The sequence below is a fragment of the Salmo salar genome, chromosome ssa01, assembly GCF_905237065.1.
Source record: "Salmo salar chromosome ssa01, Ssal_v3.1, whole genome shotgun sequence".
NCBI classification, from domain to species: domain Eukaryota; kingdom Metazoa; phylum Chordata; class Actinopteri; order Salmoniformes; family Salmonidae; genus Salmo; species Salmo salar.
In genome coordinates this window covers 29,670,533-29,693,694 of record NC_059442.1, presented here as the reverse complement: position 1 = coordinate 29,693,694, position 23,162 = coordinate 29,670,533, and the positions used below count along the sequence as shown (strand labels likewise).

General features: G+C 44.4%; 1 protein-coding gene across 2 annotated transcripts in view; it reads right to left on the bottom strand.

Annotated features, from left to right (window-relative positions):
• Positions 1–23,162, bottom strand: part of LOC106598245 (fibroblast growth factor receptor-like 1) — a 56,580-nt gene that overhangs the window by 8,190 nt on the left and 25,228 nt on the right. For both annotated transcript variants that reach the window (XM_014189338.2, XM_014189361.2), the window contains exon 3: positions 21,260–21,532. In XM_014189338.2, coding sequence (XP_014044813.2) covers positions 21,260–21,532 — 273 coding nt within the window. The remainder of the gene's footprint in view (positions 1–21,259; positions 21,533–23,162) is intronic.

Below are 23,162 nucleotides of genomic sequence, written 5' to 3'. Positions count from 1 at the left end.
ATCTAGAATGTGGTTACAATGTTCTCTATATTCATGTTCTAAATGCGTTTTATGGGACGTTGCAAGAACATTCATGTGTCCAGTTTTCTGAGGATTAGAAAAATATTCCATCAACGTTCTGCCAAACATACACAGAACATGGTTGTCATGTTCTCAGAATATCAGTGGTGTAAAGTAAAGTAAAACATTTTTGGGGGGGTATCTGTAATTGACTTTATTATTTATATTTTTAACAACTTTCACTTCACAACATTCTTAAAGAAATGCTGTACTTTTTACTCCATACATTTTCCCTGACACTGAAAAGTACTCGTAGCAGGACAGGAAAATTGACTAATTCACACAATTATCACTGCCTCACTAAACACGAGTCGTTTGTAAATTATGTCTGAGTGTTGGAGTGTGCCCCTGGCTATCTGTAAATTTAAAAAACAAGAAAATGGTGCCGTCTGGTTTGAGTAATATAAGTAATTTGAAATGATTTATACTTTTACATTTGATACTTAAGTATATGTTAGCAGTTACATTTACTTTTGATACTTAAGTATATTTAAAACCAAATACTTTGACTTTTACTCAAGCAGGATTTTACTGGGTGACTCACATTAACTTGAGTCATTTTCTATTAAGGTATCTTTACTTTTACTCATGTATGACAATTGGGTACTTTTTCCACCACTGCATAATATACAATATGAATGTTCTAGACACACTTCATGGGACGTTGCAAGAACATTCATGTGTCCAGTTTTCTGAGAGTTGCAATTTTCTCAGAATGTAAGATATTCATGTTGTAGACACATTTCATGGGTTTCATTTCTGTGTATCAGTTGTCAGGATGTCACCTGATTGTAATTACACATCACACTTTATTACTGTTGCCAAGCCCATCAAGGCCCTGATTTGTAAAATCACTTGATCGATCCATTCACCTCTATTTTTGTATTCAAATAAAATCAAAAATAAAATGTAGTTGTATTAGTCACATGCGCCGAATACAACAGGTGTAGACCTTACAGTGAAATGCTTACTTACGAGTCCCTAACCAACAATGCAGTTAAAAAAAATACAGATAAGAATAAGAGATCAAAGTAACAAGTAATTAAAGAGCAGCAGTGAAATAACAATAGCGAGACTATATACGGGGGGGGGGTACCGATACAGAGTCAATGTGCGGGGGCACCGGTTATATGAGGTAATATGTACATGTAGGTAGAGTTATTAAAGTGACTATGCATAGATGACAACCGAGCGTAGCAGTGGTGTAAAGAGGGGCGGGGGGGGGCACTGCAAATAGTCTGGGTAGCCATTTGACTAGATGTTCTGGAGTCTTATGGCTTGGGGGTAGAAGCTGTTTAGAAGCCTCTTGGACCTAGACTTGGCGCTCTGGTACCGCTTGTCGTGCGGTAGCAGAGAGAACAGTCTATGACTAGGGTGGCTGGAGTCTGACAATATTTAGGGCCTTCCTCTGACACCACCTGGTATAGAGGTCCTGGATGGCAGGAAGCTTGGCCCCAGTGATGTACTGGGCCGTTCGCACTACCCTCTGTAGTGCCTTGCGGTCAGAGGCCCGTCAGCATGCTCTTTATGGTGCAGCTGTAGAACCTTGAGGATCTGAGGACCCATGCCAAATCTTTTCAGTCTCCTGAGGGGGAATAGGTTTTGTTGTGTCCTCTTCACGGCTGTCTTAGTGTACTTGGACCATGTTAGTTTGTTGGTGATGTGGACAGCAAGGAACTTGAAGCTCTCAACCTGTTCCACTGGAGCCCCTGTCAATGAGAATGGGGGGGGTGCTCGGTCCTCTTTTTCCTGTAGTCCACAATCATCTCCTTTGTCTTGTTGGCAAGGCTAGGAACTCACACAATGCTTTTAACATAGTGTTTTCAACTTACATATTAGAAATACATGATTACATGTGCATGTTCATTTATACAGTCATTATTATTCTACATGTCCTCACCTGGGATTTGAACTCACAAACTCTTGGTTCACGGTATTCAGATCATCCTGTCTGTTTCAGTTAGACTATTGTCTCATCACTGATTTTATTTACTTATTTATTGTTTTCTGATGTTCGTGGGGCATATTAACCTGTTTTAATGATACTCCTGAATCACTATGATCAATAAAGGTTTTTCTTGAGTGTACTTTTAACAGAGCTGATCCCTATTGCTTACACCTATCAAGTTGTTTCTGGGGTTTATGGTTTTTTCTTTTGGACATGGCCTAACTGTACTGTCCCAGGACAGTGGTTAGGGTATTCGTCATTAGTGCTGTTGGCCTGGGTGTAACCCGACGCTCACATTCTTAGCAATACACAGTATGTTAATGTAATTATTTGGAAACAGTTACAACACACCTATCTGATCTAATTAAAATGTGTTTCTCATTGAAAAATGGGAATCGGTAGAATTCTAGATAGCTGAGCATCTCAAAGCATACTCTATGATCTTTTTGTTCTATTTCGCTTGAGGGACTATGCTAGTCACTCAAATGGTTATCCTTCCGCCTGGCGGAAGGATGAGTTGAGATATTAATTTCAAAGTAATTCTGTACCACGTATGTGTTGCGAGTAGCATCACTTTCTCTTATCTTCCCTCCGCTACGCAAGTGAGCGAGAAGTGGATGTAGAAGACTCCGTAGGTGAGTTTTTCATTGAGTGTGTAGAGTATATTCCACTTTGGGTGAAGCTTGCTCCTGTTAGGAGTGCTCTGCAGTGTTTTTTTGTTGGTCTTAACTGTTTCTTACAGGTCGACACCGTGCTACGAAGCAGGGTGAACCGTTTGGGCCAACCTGTTCACGGCGCGAGGCTAAACGTTGGTTGTCTCACTGCGAATTGCGTTGTTTGTTAGCTTCAGCTGGACGTTAGCCTCTTCTCTCTGGAGATTGAGGCTGGGTACCGAGCCTACCCAAACTAGGTGAGATTGGGTGTTCTCTAGCTAAACACCGTTGCTCTTCGCATCCTAGTTAGCCTTCTCTCATACTGGCTAGAGCTGCAGCTGTTTCCGGAGTGAGATTCAAAACTCGCGCCTCACTAATCTCGCGAGAGTTGGCCAGTCAGTCAGTTCTCAGGAGCTCTTCTCACACGGTCTATTACTGTGGCAGTTGAGTTTGGCTTCTCACATCCATACCTTTTGGGGATTGTGAGTGGAATTTCCCGAAATATATTCTGATATCCCTAGAATAAATTATTACTTAATTCACATATTGCCCTGAGAACAGAACTACTTTATACGGAAGTGATCGGACCTTGCATCCACGACAGTGCGTGTGCTTGGCCGGTGAGCGCGTTCCTGTAAGACGTTGAGTCGCAAGCTAGCGCGAGGACGCGCTCTTTGAAAGGAGGGAGTAGTGTAACGACCCTGGGTTTAAAAGCGCGGAAATCGACTCTGCCGCTCGAGCATGCTTTTGCGGCACAGTCGATAGCGCGCCGGACTTTGGGCTTGAAGGTCGAGGGTTCGAGACCTGCTCCCTGCCTGCTGTTTCATTACAATACACCTGATATAGTATTAAAGGGGTGTTATACAGATGATCTGTTCTATAGACATACACTACATGTCCAAAAGTATGTGGACACCTGCTCGTCAAACATCTCATTCCAAAATCATGGGCATTAATATGGAGTTTGTCCCTCTTTTGCGGTTATAATAGCCTGTACTCTTCTGGGAAGGCTTTCCAATAGATGGTGGAACATTGCTGCAGGGACTTGCTTCCATTCAGCCACGAGCATCAGTGAGGTTGGGCACTGATGTTGGGCGATTAGGCTTGGCTCGCAGTTGGTGTTCCAATTCATCCCAAAGGTGTTTAATGGGGTTGAGGTCAGTGCTCTGTGCAGGAGCTCTAGGATTCTGAAAGATGTAGATATTAAACCAGACCCTAACAGCAGCCTGGGCAGAGTGTACAGTGTATTCGGAAAGTATTCAGACCCCTAACACTTTTTCCACATTTTGTTACGTTACAGCCTTATTAAATTTTTTTTTTTACAGAAATACCTTATTTACATAAGTATTCCGACCCTTTGCTATAAGACTCGAAATTGAGTTTGGGTGCATCCTGTTTCCAAACTGAGCAATCGGGGAGAAGGGCCTTGGTCAGGGATGTGATCAAGAGCCGATGGTCACTCTGACAGAGCTCCAGAGTTCCTCTGTGGAGATGGGAGACCCTGCCAGAAGGACAACCATCTCTGCATCACTCCACTAATCAGGCCTTTATGGTAGAGTGGCCAGACGGAAGCCACACCTCAATTAAAAGAACATGACAGCCCACTTGAAGTTTGCCAAAAGGCACCTAAAGGACTCTCAGACCATGAGAAACAAGACTCTCTGGTCTGATGAAACCAAGATTGAACTCTTTGGCCTGAATGCCAAGTGTCACGTCTGGAGAAAACCTGGCACCATCCCTACGGTGAAGCATGGTGCTGGTAGCATCATGCCGTGGGGATGTTTTTCAGTGGCAGGGACTGGGAGACTAGTCAGGATCAAGGGAAAGATGAACAGAGCAAAGTACAGAGAGATCTTTGATGAAAACCTGCTCCAGAGCACTCAGAACCTAAGACTGGGGTGACAGTTCTCCTTCCAACAGGACAATGACTAAGCACACAGCCAAGTCAATGCAGGAGTGGCCTTGTGACAAGTCTCAATGTCCTTGAGTGGCTCAGCCAGAGCCCAGACTGATCTAACATCTCTGGAGAGACCTGAAAATAGCTCACCAAATACAGGTGTGCCGAGCATGTAGCATCATACCCAATAAGACACGAGGCTGTAATCGCTGCCAAAGGTGCTTCAACAAAGTACTGAGTAAAGGGTCTGAAAACGTATGTAAATGTGATACGTTTTTGTTATAAATTTGCAAACATTTCTTAAAACCCTGTTTTTGCTTTGTCATTATGGGGTATTGTGTGTAGATTGATGAGTTAAAAAGCGATTTAATCAATTTTTGAATAAGGCTGTAATGTAACAATGTGGAAAAAGTGAAGGGGTCTGAATACTTTCCGAATGCACTGTACATTCATCAGTGCTCCAAGTTCTCCAATGAACTGCGTCAACTTGGGCTAAGTTGAACTCAAGGTTCCATGTCTCAAGCCAGTGAAAGCATTGGACCTTCATGTCTTCGGCTGAGGACCCTATCATGGACCCCATTGCTGCGGCCATTATTCTCCCAGACAAGGAGATCATTGGTAGATCTCACCAGTGTCCCCAGTGGGCATGGAGGTGGATAAGGCTGTTAGCATCATTTCCCTGTTCACGTGACCTGGGAGCAGGACCGTTGGTAGGAAGGCAGGATTAGGCAGCAGAGTAGAGCTCACTTTACCCGGGACATCGACGATAACACTCATTACTTACAGGTGAAGCTTGAAGCTCGCCAGCTCTCTTGGTAGAGGTGAGGGCCACCAGAAACGCTCTCCTAAGAGCAAATGTTTAAAGTCTATAGCGTCTAACAGTTCGAAGGGAGGTATGGATAGTACTCCAAGAACCAGATCCAAATCCTATTTGGGAACTGAGGGAGCTCGAGGGGCGTAATCAACGGACTCCTTTAAGAAACCTTGCCATGAGCAGATGGCTGTCAAGCGACCCATCCTGCTCTTCATCCTGACATGCTGAAATGGCTGCTGCGCATACCTTAGGTGTGGCTGCAGCCCTGTCAACATCAAACAAAGACCTCAAGAACTGGAGCGCAGTTCTTATGCCGCAAGATTCTGGAGCAACACCCTGCTCCCCACACCACTGGCAGAACACGCACCACCTCGTGTCATAGGTTGATGGAGGGGGCCCTGGCTGTTAGATGTTAACAACAGAGGGCTCAAGATCTAAACCAGACCATTTTCAAGGGCCAGCAGCCAGGCCTACAGCTGCAGGTGGGAGGGATTAGGATGCCACAATGTGCCCTCCGCCTGTGACAATAGGTCTGGCCTCCGAGGTAGTTCCCATGCTGTCCCCACTAGGAGTGACAGTATTGTGCTAAACCAGTGGCGTCTCGGCCATCTCGGGGCAATCAGAAGGACCTGGTGGCCCGCTTCCCTGATTCTGTCTAGAGTCGCTGGAATCGGCGGGATCAGGGGGAAGGCGTATAGCCTCTCATCTGTCACTCATGGGCCAGGGCATCTAGGCCAAGTGGCCCAGGGGGGTTGGTTATCAGATCGAGTGGTGAAGCGGTCTAAGGCACTGCATCTCAGTGGTAGAGGTGTCTCTATAGACCCTAGTTTGTTTCCAGGCTGTATCACAACCAGCCATGATTGGGAGTCTCATAGGGTGGCACACAATTGGCTCAGCATCGTCCGGGTTAGGCCGTCATTGTAAATAAGAATTTGTTCTTAACTGACTTGCCTAGTCAAATAAAGGTTAAATAAAATATAAAACCTTTGACAACTATACAGAAAGTCTTTCAATTGCTGAAATAAGCATACTGAACAAAAATATAAAAGCAACATGCAATAATTTCAACGATTTTACTGAGTTATAGTTCATACAAGAAATCAGTCATTTGAAATAAATTCATTAGGCCATAATCTAAAGATTTCACATGACTGGGCAGGGGTGCAGCCATGGGAGGGCATAGGCCCACCCAATTGGGAGCCAGGCCCAGCCAATCAAAATGAGTGTTACCCCACAAAAGAGCTTTATTACAGAGAAAAATACTCCTCAGTTTCATCAGCTGTCCGGGTGACTGGTCGCAGACGATCTTGGAGGTGAAGAAGACGGATGTGGAGGTCCTGGGCTGGCGTGGTTACACGTGGTCTGCGGTTGAGGCGAGTTAGACATACTGACAAATTCTCAAAAACAACGTTGGATGCGGCTTATGGTAGAGAAATTAACATTAAATTCTCTGGCAACAGCTCTGGGAGACATTCCTGCAGTCAGCATGCCAATTGCACGCTCCCTCAACTTGAGACATTTGTGGTATTGTGTTGTGTGACAAAACTGCACATTTTAGAGTAGCCTTTTATTGTCCCAAGCAGAAGGTGGACCTGTGTAATGATCATGATATTTAATCAGCTTCTTGATATGCCACACCTTTTTTATATTTTTTACATTTTATTTCACCATTATTTAACCAGGTAGGCCAGTTGAGAACAAGTTCTCATTTACAACTGCGACCTGGCCAAGATAAAGCAAAGCAGTGTGACAAAAACAACAACACAGAGTTACACATGGGATAAACAGACGTACAGTCAATAAGACAATAGAAACATATATGTACAGTGTGTGCAAATGTAGTCAGGTTAGGGAGGTAAGGTAATAAATAGGCCATAGGGGCGAAATAATTACAATTTAGCATTAACATTGGAGTGATTGATGTGCAAGTAGAGATACTGGGGTGCAAAAGAGCAAAAAAATAAATAACAATATGGGGATGAGGTAGTTGGGTGTGCTATTTACAGATGGGCAGTGTAAAGGTACAGTGAGCTGCTCTGACAGCTGATGCTTAAAGTTCAAGAGGGAGATATAAGACTCCAGCTTCAGTGATTTAAAAAAAATTAGTTCCAGTCATTGGCAGCAGAGAACTGGAAGGAAAGGTGGCCAAAGGAAGTGTTTGGCTTTGGGGATGACCTGTGAAATATACCTGCTGGAGCCTGTGCTACGGGTGGGTGTTGCTATGGTGACCAGTGAGCTGAGATAAGGCGGGGCTTTACCTAGCAAAGACTTATAGATGACCTGGAGCCAGTGGGTTTGGCAACAAATATGTAGTGATGGCCAGCCAACGAGAGCATACAGGTCGCGGTGGTGGGTAGTACAGTTGGTGTCGGAAGTTTACATACACCTTACCCAAATACATTTAAACTCAGTTTTTCACAATTCCTGACATTTAATCCTAGTACAAATTCCCTGTCTTAGGTCAGTTAGGATCACCACTTTATTTTAAGAATGTGAAATGTCATAATAATAGTAAAGAGTGATTTATTTCAGCTTTTATTTATTTCATCACATTCCCAGTGGGTCAGAAGTTTACATACATACCCAACTAAATTGTTTAACTTGGGTCAAACGTTTTGGGTAGCCTTCCACAAGCTTCCCACAATACAGTGAGGGAAAAAAGTATTTGATCCCCTGCTGATTTTGTACGTTTGCCCACTGACAAAGAAATGATCAGTCTATAATTTTAATGGTAGGTTTATTTGAACAGTGAGAGACAGAATAACAACAACAAAAAATCCAGAAAAAAACGCATGTCAAAAATGTTAGAAATTGATTTGCATTTTAATGAGGGAAATAAGTATTTGACCCCCTCTCAATCAGAAAGATTTCTAGCTCCCAGGTGTCTTTTATACAGGTAACGAGCTGAGATTAAGAGCACACTCTTAAAGGGAGTGCTCCTAATCTCAGTTTGTTACCTGTATAAAAGACACCTGTCCACAGAAGCAATCAATCAATCAGATTCCAAACGGCCAAGACCAAAGAGCTCTCCAAGGATGTCAGGGACAAGATTGTAGGCCTACACAAGGCTGGAATGGGCTACAAGACCATCGCCAAGCAGCTTGGTGAGAAGGTGACAACAGTTGGTGCGATTATTCGCAAATGGAAGAAACACAAAAGAACTGTCAATCTCCCTCGGCCTGGAGCTCCATGCAAGATCTCACCTCGTGGAGTTGCAATGATCATGAGAACGGTGAGGGCCTTTGTTACTTCTAGGTTGGACTACTGCAATGCTCTACTTTCCGGCTACCCGGATAAAGCACTAAATAAACTTCAGTTAGTGCTAAATACGGCTGCTAGAATCCTGACTAGAACCCCAAAATTTGATCATATTACTCCAGTGCTAGCCTCCCTACACTGGCTTCCTGTTAAGGCAAGGGCTGATTTCAAGGTTTTACTGCTAACCTACAAAGCATTACATGGGCTTGCTCCTACCTATCTTTCCGATTTGGTCCTGCCGTACATACCTACACGTACGCTACGGTCACAAGACGCGGGCCTCCTAATTGTTCCTAGAATTTCTAAGCAAACAGCTGGAGGCAGGGCTTTCTCCTATAGAGCTCAATTTTTATGGAATAGTCTGCCTACCCATGTGAGAGACGCAGACTCAGTCTCAACCTTTAAGTCTTTACTGAAGACTTATCTCTTCAGTAGGTCCTATGATTAAGTGTAGTTTGGCCCAGGGGTGTGAAGGTGAACGGAAAGGCTGGAGCAACGAACCGCCCTTGCTGTCTCTGCCTGGCCGGTTTCCCTTCTTTCCACTGGGATTCTCTGCCTCTACCCCTATTACGGGGGCTGAGTCACTGGCTTGCTGGTGTTCTTCCATGCCATCCCTGGGAGGGGTGCGTCACTTGAGTGGGTTGAGTCACTGACGTGGTCTTCCTGTCTGGGTTGGCGCCCCCCCTTGGGCTGTGCCGTGGCGGAGATCTTTGTGGGCTATACTCGGCCTTGTCCCGGGATGGTATGTTGGTGGTTGGAGATATCCCTCCAGTGGTGTGGAGGCTGTGCTTTGGCAAAGTGGGTGGGGTTATATACTACCTGTTTGGCCCTGTCCGGGGGTTTCATCGGATGGGGCCACAGTGTCTCCTGACCCCTCCTGTCTCAGCCTCCAGTATTTATGCTGCAGTAGTTTGTGTCGGGGGGCTAGGGTCAGTCTGTCACATCTGGAGTATTTCTCTTGTCTTTTCCGGTGTCCAGTGTGAATTTAAATATTCGCTCTCTCTCTCTCTCTCTCTCTCTCTCTCTCAGGACCTGAGCCCTAGGACCATGCCTCAGGACTACCTGGCTTGATGACTCCTTGCTGTCCCCAGTTCACCTGGCCGTGCTGCTGCTCCAGTTCCAACTGTTCTGCCCGCAGCTATGGAACCCTGACCTGTTCACCGGACGTGCTACCTGTCCCAGACCTGCTGGAACCCTGACCTATTCACCGGACGTGCTACCTGTCCCAGACCTGCTGTTTTCAACTCTCTAGAGACAGCAGGAGCGGTAGAGATACTCTCAAAGATCGGCTATGAAAAAGCCAACTGACACTTGTGTTACTGACTTGTTGCACCCTCGACAACTACTATGATTATTATTATTTGACAATGCTGGTAATTTATGAACATTTGAACATCTAGGCCATGTGCTGTTATAATCTCCACCCGGCACAGCCAGAAAAGGACTGGCCACCCCTCATAGCCTGGTTCCTCTCTAGGTTTCTTCCTAGGTTTTGGCCTTTCTAGGGAGTTTTTCCTAGCCACCGTGCTTCTACACCTGCATTGCTTGCTGTTTGGGGTTTTAGGCTGGGTTTCTGTACAGCACTTTGAGATATCAGCTGATGTAAGAAGGGCTATATAAATACATTTGATTTGAATCAGCCCAGAACTACACGGGAGGATCTTGTCAATGATCTCAAGGCAGCTGGGACCATAGTCACCAAGAAAACAATTGGTAACACACTACGCCGTGAAGGACTAAAATCTTGCAGCGCCCGCAAGGTCCCCCTGCTCAAGAAAGCACATATACATGCCCGTCTGAAGTTTGCCAATGAACATCTGAATGATTCAGAGGACAACTGGGTGAAAGTGTTGTGGTCAGATGAGACCAAAATGGAGCTCTTTGGCATCAACTCAACTCATCGTGTTTGGAGGAGGAGGAATGCTGCCTATGACCCCAAGAACACCATCCCCACCGTCAAACATGGAGGTGGAAACATGCTTTGGGGGTGGCTCAAGAAGAAGCACATTAAGGTCCTGGAGTGGCCTAGCCAGTCTCCAGACCTTAATCCCATAGAAAATCTGTGGAGGGAGCTGAAGGTTCGAGTTGCCAAGCGTCAGCCTCAAAACCTTAATGACTTGGAGAAGATCTGCAAAGAGGAGTAGGACAAAATCCCTCCTGAGATGTGTGCAAACCTGGTGGCCAACTACAAGAAACGTCTGACCTCTGTGATTGCCAACAACGGTTTTGCCGCCAAGTACTAAGTCATGTTTTGCAGAGGGGTCAAATACTTATTTCCCTAATTAAAATGTAAATCATTTTATAACATTTCTTTGTTGTTATTCTTTCTCTCACTGTTCAAATAAACCTACCATTAAAATTAGACTGATCATTTCTTTGTCAGTGGGAAAACGTACAAAATCAGCAGGGGATCAAATACTTTTTTCTCTCACTGTAAGTTGGGTGAATTTTGTCCCATTCCTCCTGACAGAGCTAGTGTAACTGAGTCAGGTTTGTAGGCCTCCTTGCTCACACACGCGTTTTCAGTTCTGCTCACACATTTTCTATGGGATTGAGGTCAGGGCTTTGTGATGGCCACTCCAATACCTTGACTTTGTTGTCCTTAACCTCTCTTGGGTAGGGGGCAGTATTTTCACGGCCGGATGAAAAACATACCCAAATTAAACGGCCTACTACTCGGGCCCAGGAACTAGAATATGCATATTAGATTTGGATAGAAAACACTCTGAAGTTTCTAAAACTGTTTGAATGATGTCTGTGAGTATAACAGAACTCATATGGCAGGCAAAAACCTGAGAAAAATCCAACCAGGAAGTGGGAAATCTGGTTCTTGTAGTCTTTTCAAGTCATTGCCTATCTAACACACAGTGACTTAGGGTTCATTTTGCACTTCCTAAGGCTTCCACTAGATGTCAACAGTCTTTAGAACCTAGTTTCAGACTTTTGCAGTGAACAGAGAGCGAACAAGAAGGCCAGGAAGTTGGTGACTCAGAAAATGACATGAGTTTTGTGGCGCGCATTCACGTGATGAGGTATCTGTGTTCCAAAACGTTTTTTCAAGACATTGGAATCGTCCGGTTGGAATATTATTGAACTTTTATGTTAAAAAGGCCCTAAAGATTGATGCTATACAACGTTTGACATGTTTCAACGAACGTAAATATAACTTTTTTTAAACTTTTCGTTGTGAAATTTTGGGCGCGCTTCCTACATTTGGAGTAGCTTACTGAACGCGCAAACAACAAGGAGGTATTTGGACATTAAATTATGGACTTTATCGAACAAAACAACATTTATTGTGGACCTGGGATTCCTGAAAATGCCTTCTGATGAAGATCATCAAAGGTAAGTGAATATTTATAATGCTATTTATGATTTTAGATGACTGCCTGGTGTATGTTTCTGAGCGCCATAGTCAGATTATTGCAAAGTGTGCTTTCCCCGTGAAGCTTTTTTGAAATCTGTCACAGCGGTTGCATAAAGGAGATGGTTATCTATAATTATTTGAATAACAGTTTAATATTTTATCAACGTTTATGATGAGTATTTTTGTAAATTGTTGTGCTGATCCACCGGCAGTATTGGAGGCAAAATATTTTCTGAACATCACGCGCCAATGTAAAATGCTGTTTTTGGATATAAATATTAACTTTATCGAATAAAACATACATGTATTGTCTAACATTGAGTCCTAGGAGTGTCATCTGATGAAGATCGTCAAAGGTTAGTGCTTAATTTTAGCTGAATTTCTGGTATTTGTGACCCCTCTTCTGCTTGGAAAATGGCTATGTAGTTTTTCTTGTGTTGTACCTGTCCTAACATAATCTAACTTTATGCTTTCGCCGTAAAGCCTTTTTGAAATCGGACAATGTGGTTACATTAAGGAGAAGTGTACCTTTAAAATGGTGTAAAATAGTCGTATGTTTGAGAACTTTGAATTATGACATTTTGTTGTTTCGAATTTGGCGCTCTGCGTCCCACCTGCCCAAGAGAGGTTAAGCCATTTTGCCACAACTTTGGAAGTATGCTTGGGGTCATTGTCCATTTGGAAGACCCATTTGCGACCAAGCTTTAACTTCCTGACTGATGTCTTGATGTTGCTTCAATATATCCACATAATTTTCCTCCCTCATGATGCCATCTATTTTGTGAAGTGCACCAGTCCCTCCTGCATCAAAGCACCCCCACAACATGATGCTGCCACCCCCGTGCTCCACGGTTGGTATGGTGTTCTTCGGCTTGCAAGCGTCCCCCTTTTTCCTCCAAACATAACGATGGTTATTATGGCCAAACAGTTCTATTTTTGTTTCATTAAACCAGAGTACATTTCTCCAAAAAGTACGATATTTGTCTCCTTAAGCAGTTGCAAACCGTAGTCTGGCTTTTTTATGGCGGTTTTGGAGCAGTGGCTTCTTCCTTGCTGAGCGGCCTTTCAGGTTATGTCGATATAGGACTCATTTTACTCTGGATATAGATACTTTTGTACCTGTTTCCTCCAGCATCTTTAAAAAAAGAAGTTTTATTTCAACTTTATTTAACCAGGTATGCTAGTTGAGAACAAGTTCTCATTTACAACTGCGACCTGGCCAAGATAAAGCAAAGCAGTTCAACACAAACAGAAACACAGAGTTACACATGGAATAAACAAACATACAGTCAATAATACAGTAGAAAAAAGTATATATACAGTGGGTGCAAGTGAGGTAAGATAAGGGAGGTAAGGCAATAAAATAGGCCATAGTGGCGAGGTAATTACGATATGGCAATTAAACACTGGAGTGATAGATGTGCAGAAGATGAATGTGCAAGTAGAGATACTGGGGTGCAAAGGAGCAAAATAAATAAATAAATACAGTGTGGGGATGAGGTAGTTGGATGGGCAATTTACAGATGGGCTATGTACAGGTGCAATGATCTGCGAGCTGCTCTGACAGCTGGTGCTTGAAGTTAGTGAGGGAGATAAGAGTCTCCAGCTTCAGTGATTTTTGCAGTTCGTTCCAGTCGTTGGCAGCAGAGAACTGGAAGGAAAGGCGGCCAAAGCAAGAATTGGCTTTGGGGGTGACCAGTGAAATATACCTGCTGGAGCGCGTGCTGTGGGTGGGTGCTGCTATGGTTACCAGTGAACTGAGATAAGGTGGGGCTTTACCTAGCAAAGACTTATATATGACCTGGAGCCAGTGGGTTTGGCGACGAGTATGAAGCGAGGGCCAGCGAACGAGAGCGTACAGGTCGCAGTGGTGGGTAGTATATGGGGCTTTGGTGACAAAACGGATGGCACTGTGATAGACTGCATCCAATTTGTTGAGTAGAGTGTTGGAGGCTATTTTGTAAATGACATCGCCGAAGTCGAGGATCGGTAGGATAGTCAGTTTTACGAGGGTATGTTTGGCAGCATGAGTGAAGGATGCTTTGTTGTGAAATAGGAAGCCGATTCTAGATTTAATTTTGGATTGGAGATGCTTTATGTGGATCTGGAAGGAGAGTTTACAGTCTAACCAGACACCTAAGTATTTGTAGTTGTCCACATATTCAAGGTAAGAACCGTCCAGCGTAGTGATGCTGGACGGGCGGGTGCGGGCAGCGATCGGTTGAAGAACATGCATTTAGTTTTACTTGCATTTAAGAGCAGTTGGAGGCAACGGAAGGAGAGTTGTATGGGATTGAAGCTCGTCTGGAGGTTAGCTAGCACAGTGTCCAAAGAAGGGCCAGAAGTATACAGAGTGCTGTCGTCTGCGTAGAGGTGGATTAGAGAATCACCAGCAGCAAGAGCGACATCATTGATGTATACAGAGAAGAGAGTCAGCCCGAGAATTGAGCCCTGTGGCACCCCCACAGAGACTGCCAGAGGTCCGGACAACAGGCCCTCCAATTTGACACACTAAACTCTATCAGAGTAGTTTGTGAACCAGGCGAGTCAGTCATTTGAGAAACCAAGGCTGTTGAGTTTGCCGATAAGAATGTGGTGATTGACAGAGTCGAAAGCCTTGGCCAGGTCGATGAATACGGCTGCACAGTATTGTCTCTTATCGATGGCAGTTATGATATCATTTTGGACCTTGAGCGTGGCTGAGGTGCACCCATGACCAGCTCGGAAGCCAGATTGCATAGCGGAGAAGGTACGGTGGGATTCGAAATGGTTGGTGATCTGTTTGTTAACTTGGCTTTCGAACACCTTAGAAAGGCAGGGTAGGATAGATATAGGTCTGTAGCAGTTTGGGTCTAGAGTGTCTCCCCCTTTGAAGAGGGGGATGACCCCGGCAGCTTTCCAATCTTTTGACCCCGGCAGCTTTCCAATCTTTGGGGATCTCAGACGATATGAAAGAGAGGTTGAACAGGCTAGTAATAGTGGTTGCAACACTTTCGGCAGATAATTTTAGAAAGAGAGGGTCCAGATTGTCTAGCCTGGCTGATTTGTAGGGATCCAGATTTTGCAGCTCTTTCAGAACATCAGCTGTCTGGATTTGGGCGAAGGAGCAATGGGGGAGGCTTAGGCGAGTTGCTTTATGGGGTGCAGGGCAGTTGACCGGGGTAGGGGCAGCCAGGTGGAAAGCATTGCCAGCTGTAGAAAAATGCTTATTGAAATTCTCAATTATCGTGGATTTATCGGTGGTGACAGTGGTTCCTAGCCTCAGTGCAGTGGGCAGCTGGGAGGAGGTGCTTATATTCTCCATGGACTTTACAGTGTCCCAGAACTTTTTTGAGTTAGTGCTACAGGATGCAAATTTCTGTTTGAAAAAGCTAGCCTAACTGCTTGTGTATATTGGTTCCTGACTTCCCTGAAAAGTTGCATATCACGGGGGCTATTTGATGCTAATGCAGTACGCCACAGGATGTTTTGTGCTGGTCAAGGGCAGTCAGGTCTGGAGTGAACCAAGGGCTATATCTGTTCCTGGTTCTACACTTTTTGAATGGGCATGCTTATTGAAGATGGTGAGGAAGGTACTTTTGAAGAATAACCAGGCATCCTCTACTGACGGGATGAGGTCAATATCCTTCCAGGATACCCCGGCCAGGTCGATTAGAAAGGCCTGCTCACTGAAGTGTTTTAGGGAGCGTTTGACAGTGATGAGGGGTGGTCGTTTGACCGCGGACCCATCACGCATGCAGGCAATGAGGCAGTGATTGCTGAGATCCTGGTTGAAGACAGCAGAGGTGTATTTAGAGGTCAAATTGGTCAGGATGATATCTAAGAGGGTGCCCATGGTTACGGATTTAGGTTTGTACCTGGTAGGTTCCTTAATAATTTGTGTGAGATTGAGGGCATCTAGCTTAGATTGTAGGACGGCCGGGGTGTTAAGCATATCCCAGTTTAGGTCCCCTAACAGTGTGAACTCTGAAGATAGATGGGGGGCAATCTATTCACATATGGTGTCCAGGGCACAGCTGGGGTCTATAACAAGCGGCAACGGTGAGAGACTTGTTTCTGGAAAGGTGGATTTTTAAAAGTAGATGCTCGAATTGTTTGGGCACAGACCTGGAAAGTATGACATAACTCTGCAGGCTATCTCTGCAGTAGATTGCAACTCCACCCTCTTCAGCATTTCTATCTTGTCGGAAGATGTTATAGTTAGGGATGGAAATTTCAGGATTTTTGGTGGCCTTCCTAAGCCATGATTCAGACATGGCTAGGACATCAGGGTTGGCAGAGTGTGCTAAAGTAGTGAATAAAACAAACTTAGGGAGGAGGCTTCTAATGTTAACATGCATGAAACCAAGGCTTTTACAGTTACAGAAGTCAACCAATGAGAGTGCCTGGGGAATGGGAGTGGTGCTGGGGGCTGCAGGGCCTGGGTTAACCTCTACATCACCAGAGGAACAGAGGAGGAGGAGGAGCAGGATCAGGGTACGGCTAAAGTCTATAAGAACTGGTCGTCTAGTGCGTTCGCAACAGAGTAAAAGGAGCAGATTTCTTGGCGCGGAAGAATAGATTCAAGGCATAATGTACAGACAAGGGTATGGTAGGATGTGAGTACAGTGGAGATAAACCTAGGCATTGAGTGACGATGAGAGAGGTTTTGTCTCTAGAGGCACCATTTAAGCCAGGTGAGGTCACCGCATGTGTGGGGGGTGTAACAAAAGCGCTATCTAAGGCATTTTGGGCAAGGCTAGGCTCTACAGTGAAATAAGACAATAATCACTAACCAAAACTGCAATAGAGAAGGCGTATTGACATTAGGGAGAGGCATGTGTAGCTGAGTGATCATAGGGTCCAATGAGTAGCACTAGATGAGTCAGGGAGCCAATTCCGTAGTCGCTGCTACGCTAGGCAAGCTGGAGACACAGCGATTCAGACAGCTAGTGGGCCGGGGCTAGCAGATGGGCATTCGGCGACATCGCAACGGAAGAGCTTGTTGAAACCACCTCGGACGGTTATGCCGGCAGACCAGTCGTGATGGATCGGCGGATCGCCAGGCCAATTGGCAAAAGAGGTATTGTAGCCCAAGAATTGGCTGGTGGACCTCTTTGGCTAGCTGGGAGATGGGCCTAGCTCGAGGCTAGCTCCAGGCTAACTGGTGCTTGCTTCGGGACAGAGACGTTAGCCAGGAGTAGCCACTCGGATAGCAGCTAGCTAGCTGTGATGATCCGGTGTAAAGGTTCAGCGCTTGCGGTAGGAATCCGGAGATGTGGTAGAGAAAAAGCAGTCCTATATGCTCTGGGTTGATATCGCGCTGTGCAGACTGGCAGGAATTGACCGGGTTGAGGCTGGCTGATGTCAGAGTTAACGGTGAGGATCGCTAGCACTGGCTAACTGACAAAATATATACGAAGAAAATGATATATACATGGGACATCAAGCCAGCTAAAGGTGAAGACCGCTAGCCGTGGCTAACAGTGACAACATGGTAGTAGCTAGTTAGCTGGCTAGCTTCTGATGGTGGTTCCAGTTAACGTATACAAATATCAGATCCATACCACATTGGGTGAGGCGGGTTGCAGGAAAGTATATTTAGATTGTAGGTGGAAAGTGAGATTAAAATATATACGAAAAAAACTATGAAAACCGACTATTTACATGGGACAAGACAAACACACGTCCGACTGCTACGCCATCTTGGCAACCACCTGTCAGGTGGATGGATTATCTTGGCAAAGGAGAAATGCTTACTTGGATGAAAACAAATTTGTGCACAACAGAGAGAAGCTGTTTGTGCATATCGAACATTTCTGGGACATTTTATTTCAGTTCATGAAACATGGGACCAACACTTTACATGTTGTGTTTATCTATTTTTTCAGCATAAATCAAATCCATGATGAGAATAATCAGATGAACTGATACCAGACACGGACCTGGTGGCGTAGCAGGAAGATTGGAGTACCATGAACCAAGAGGTTGAGTTCAAATCCCAGGTGAGGACATGTTGAATAATAATGACCGTATAAATGAATATGTACAATCTAATCATACATTTTAAATGCACTGTTTGTGACTATTCCTAATCTTGCCAACAGACAAAGAGCTATGAATGGATTAGTGGTTCACTAATCATGGCCTTGATTGGCTAGACAACAATAACAAGACGCGATGTATAATATATTTTTCTTTGGCCACAAATGTTCCTGCAAAGTTCCCATGAATCATTTCTAGAACATTAATATCTTATGTTCTGAGAACAAGGCAACCATGTTCTGTGTGTGTTTGGTGGGACATTGATGGAATATTCTCCTAACCCACAGAAAACTGGACACATTAATGTTCTTGCAATGTTCCCATGAAACGTATCTAGAACATTCATATCTTAAGTTCTGAGAACATAGTAACCATATTCAGGGTAAGTTCTATTTCACATTAAAGGGATACTTCGTAATTTTGGCAATGAGGCCCTTTATGAACTTGTGGATACCATTTTTATGTCTCTGCGTGTAGTTTGAAGGAAGTTGCTAACCAGCACTAGCACAATTGCTAACTATTGTTAGCGCCATGACTGGAAGTCACTACAGTCCTTAAGCTTGAAAGCAGGCCAGGATATTGTCGCCACTGTTCTCCTGAACAGCACTTGAACTCACTGCAGTTGTTTCTTAATCTTTTTCTTTCTGAGCTCAAGTAAAAACAAACTCAAATGATGGATACTGTTCGCAGAGCTACATTGGAAGCTGGCCAGTATTACACCTCCCATTTACAACACACAAATAAATCTCCTCTCTGAAGAAACTACCAGCCTTCCCCACCAGGCATTGAACTACATACAAAGCACAGTAGAAAAAAAGAAGGAAGTGAAGCGCTGCTAAGGTACACAACAGTAGATTTTGGTAGACAGAAGGGGCTCTTTGGTAAAATGGGTCAATTGGTCATCAAAAAGAAAGGAGGACCAAGGCACTCTTCATATAAAAACTCAGACTTGTTTCGGCTGCATGCCCTTCATCAGGGAGTTTTTAAACTTTGTTTCCATTTAACATGCCATACAAATAAAGGAATTTTAATTAATTATATGAAGAGTACATACAAAACACAATTAAGATGTTTAAGCACATCAAGAGGTACAATAATTTCACCATTGATTGGAAAGTGTCGCTCACAATAAGTATGGACCATTCTACCTTTTTTTGGCTGTCAGTTCTCTCAATGTATGACTTCAGTCCTGTAAATGTTTTAAAATGAGGCTCCCCTAATCTCCCTAGCCCAAAAAGCCTCTGACTGCACTGCACCCCTGATGGGACAATTACCTATAAAAACAAACAAACTGGTGGTGTGTGCCAGTCCCAGACTAGGATGATGGATGAGAGAATGGAGAGAAGAGAGCGAGGGGGAGGTCTCTGTGGTCTTACAAAACAGAGATGTACAATGACTGCTGAGAGGCTAGTGCTGGGTTGTCACGCATTCACCACAAACGGTGGGAAAGGAAAACAGAACCAACTCCAAACAGTTTGTGGTGGAGATCAGAGAGGGTGAAAATAATTTTGTTCAGTCTAATAAAATACACATAAGAAAACAGTATGCCTCAAGAAAAAAAAACATCTCTTTCCTGTGTGGGAGTAGGTATCTAGTAATACAGGCAGGCAGGTTGAAGTTATCTTATACAATCTCGCCCTGCTTCAGCACTACTGAAGGCTAGAATACTTTTCATTACATAGTACAGGGCTCCCGAGTGGCACAAGACACTGTATCTCAGTGCAAGAGGTGTCACTGCAGTACCTGGTTCGAATCCAGGCTGCATCACATCCGGCCGTGATTGGGAGTCCCATAGGGCGGTGTACAATTGGCCCAGCGTCGTCCGGGTTTGGGCGGGGTAGACCATCATTGTAAATAAGAATTTGTTCTTAACTGACTTGCCTAGTTAAATAAAAAACAGGAAGGCCAAGCTAGATAAATCAGTTGTGAGTTACACTCAATACTGTGTAAGGAGAGATATGCTATCTATCATTTGGATAAATTGACTGACTCGATTTATACACTGTGCTGCACTGTGCAATCATAGAGATATTTCTGAACTGAGCATGGTCCAATGTAAATCATGTAGGCAACCTGACACTGCAGGTTATTACAGCAATGTACAGTAAAATAATGTATTTTAAGTACAGCAGACAGCCATGACATTGATGAAATACACTCGTGTGAACTTTGACATTCCTCCTCATGGTGTGTCTACAGTGTATATCTAACCAGGAATAATCAACAGCTTTGCCCTCTTGTTGACATCTCAGTCAACTTCATATTGAACAGGAGCCAAAATAACTTTGTTAGAATCACATTTCCCCAGATCCGCATCCCGGCCCTATGATACTCGCTACACAATGGACATCATTCTCTTTCCCCACTGTTATCCTGATCTGATCTATGTGATTAGGGTTCTACCCCAAAACAAGGCCAGTGTGAGAAACCATCACAAGACCAGGAAGCAGCTCCTCTGGTCGGCCCCTGCTCTCCCCTCTCCTCCCCTGCAGTAGGCTCTGGACCTAATTAGGCATCTTAGAGTAATTAAACTAAACAGAGCTTTCACGCTCCACTCCTCTCATTCATCACACTCTACTCAAGCACAGAGCCATCCAACTGTACTGTATGTACACAGGCAGAGAGAGCAGCACTATGGCCTTAAAGTGGAGGAAGTAGACCAGTGACCAGTAACTTGACTTGACTTACTGAGAGTTTAAATACTTGTCTCTTGCACACCACATCATGTCCTCTTATATGCTTTACGGGGCTTCATAGGTTAATGTTAAGGTGAACATGTGTCTTGTTGGACTATTCCGAATTAAAGAGCCTCTGCTTTAACAAACCAGAGTTTAGCCTTGGGACAGGGAAGAAGCTAAGATCTGCTTGAGTCACCGAGGATGATGCAATATGAAACAACATCCCATGCTGCTGTTGATATTGGGATTGAGCAGTATAGGATATAAGAGAGGAGGGGACTAACTTCAATCCCCCTTCCTAAATCCCCTTATTTCAGAGCCATGAATCCATGGTGCATGGTATTGTCTTTTAACATCTGCATATCGACATGATCTTGACCTGAGCGGAAGAGTTAAGTGACTGACTTTAAATCACTTTCTCAAAAGATGGCAAGTTTTGAGTCATGTACATGGTTTCTGGGTAGTGTCATCGTAAAGGTGATTTCACTGTGAATGGTGTTATTTGGCAAACAGTAATATACTGTAATGTAGAGCAGACTGCAAGACACCTTTCTACTTACCGATGACAATGAGGGTATAGTTGATGTTAACACTGCCGAAGCCATTGGTGGCTTTGCAGACGTAGGTTCCAGCATCCTCGGCCTCCACCTCCTTGATCTTCAGGCCCAGGCGGAGGATGCGGAAGCGGATCCAGCCGCTGTGGATGTTGCGGCCGTCCTTGGTCCACATGATGAGGGGTGGAGGGTCTCCCTCCACAGGGCATGGTAGCTTGATGGAACTCCCCAGGCGTACTGGCTGTCTGTGGGCCACCCTCTCAGACACCCACGGAGGACCTGGAGCAACACACACAAATTGAGTTGAACCATATGTATGTTCAACAACAGTCTTCATTTAATCTAGACATATAATACAGACTACATTGATATACATCAATAAACCACATATTACTATAACTCATCTCTAATTTGAACTGATTTGATACCAATTGATCTCTGACTTGGGCTGTATTGAATTAAGCAAAAACCCTTGAATGCTTTTTGGGAAGACGTGGGGGCTTATTCATTACCCCTTCTTTCGTCTGATTACCGAGAGATGTTGAAACCAGATTGTAATAATTGGACTAGCCTTGTCATCCATTACAGACAGAGTTGGAGGCTCTGGCTCTGGTTGTGTGTAGCGTGCGGGAGATCAAAGCACAACGGAGAGGGCAGGGCCACTGTGGGGTGGACAGCAGCCCCGCTCCCTGCTCCTAATTGGCTCGGGTTGGCCTCCTCTGATCTGGTGAAGTGGAGCTGGCTCAGACAACCTGTGATAGTAAAGTTACTTAGGAAGCCTGCACAATTCACTGAGACAGCTTAAAGCAGCAGTAGTGCTGAACCGGACCACAACATAACAGAGAGAAACTGAGCACAGTGAAACAACAGAAATTACCAGATGAGTAGAGTAAAAAATGTGGAGAATGCAACGTAATTTAACAAAACAGTTACTGCTCTTAAAATTAGCACTTGGCGTAGTCTGTCTTTCAATACAAATGGTCAGTCTGGTAGCAGTAAAACCTTTGGGAAGGCAGAATAAACAAGACCTCTCTCAACACACACTCAGTCACATTCCAACAGTGCATTTCAAACATATGGTAAACAAGCAGTTCATTATAGAGATGGGGGTGTATAGGGAAGGGGGCTGCAGATAACTCCATCTGGGCCTTTATTGGTCACGTTGCTAACAGATGTGGCTCAACTCAACAGCAGGTAAAGGATCTGGAACCCTGGGCTGCCTGGGGGTAGTAACCCTTCGGGGAGGTGGACTTCAGGGTCTGTTCATTGTAATGGTAACAGACCACTCACAAGTTGTGTGTACCATTTTTATTAAACTGCATTATCAACACACTAATCTACTAGACTGCATAAAGTGGACAGTCAAAGGGTGAGTGTACGTTATCCTTTCACTCCACTCTGACTGCTCCATGAGAGAAGGTGAACCCTATGCTATGTTAAATCAGTCTTACACACACACACACACACACACAGACGTACTCCGAGATACGCACGTGGAGTGCACAGGCTCTGTCGTCCTCTCTGGTCTTCCTGTTCTGCAGCATGCACAGGAAATTGTAAGTGTCACTGTTTACGTCTGTGGGGAGAACGTGACCACAATCTTTTTCGGGTTTTCAGCCGGCCCATATCTCACTCCTCTGCTACCATGAGAGTAGAACAGAGGGACTCAGTGTTCACTCCTCCTCAACAGCCTATCTGCTCAGAACCACAGAGAGAGCGAGAGAGAGGTCACAGCACATGGAGGAAATACCCACTGCCTAGTCTGAGTCTCAGCTTCACTAATTCATAAAGCTAATGAGTGTTTATCTAATGCAATCAACTGCTTCTAAATGTACAATGACAACAGAGAAGCGACCTTCTACCACAGATTAAATAAACTACTAATTTCTATCAACTAACCAGGCCTATA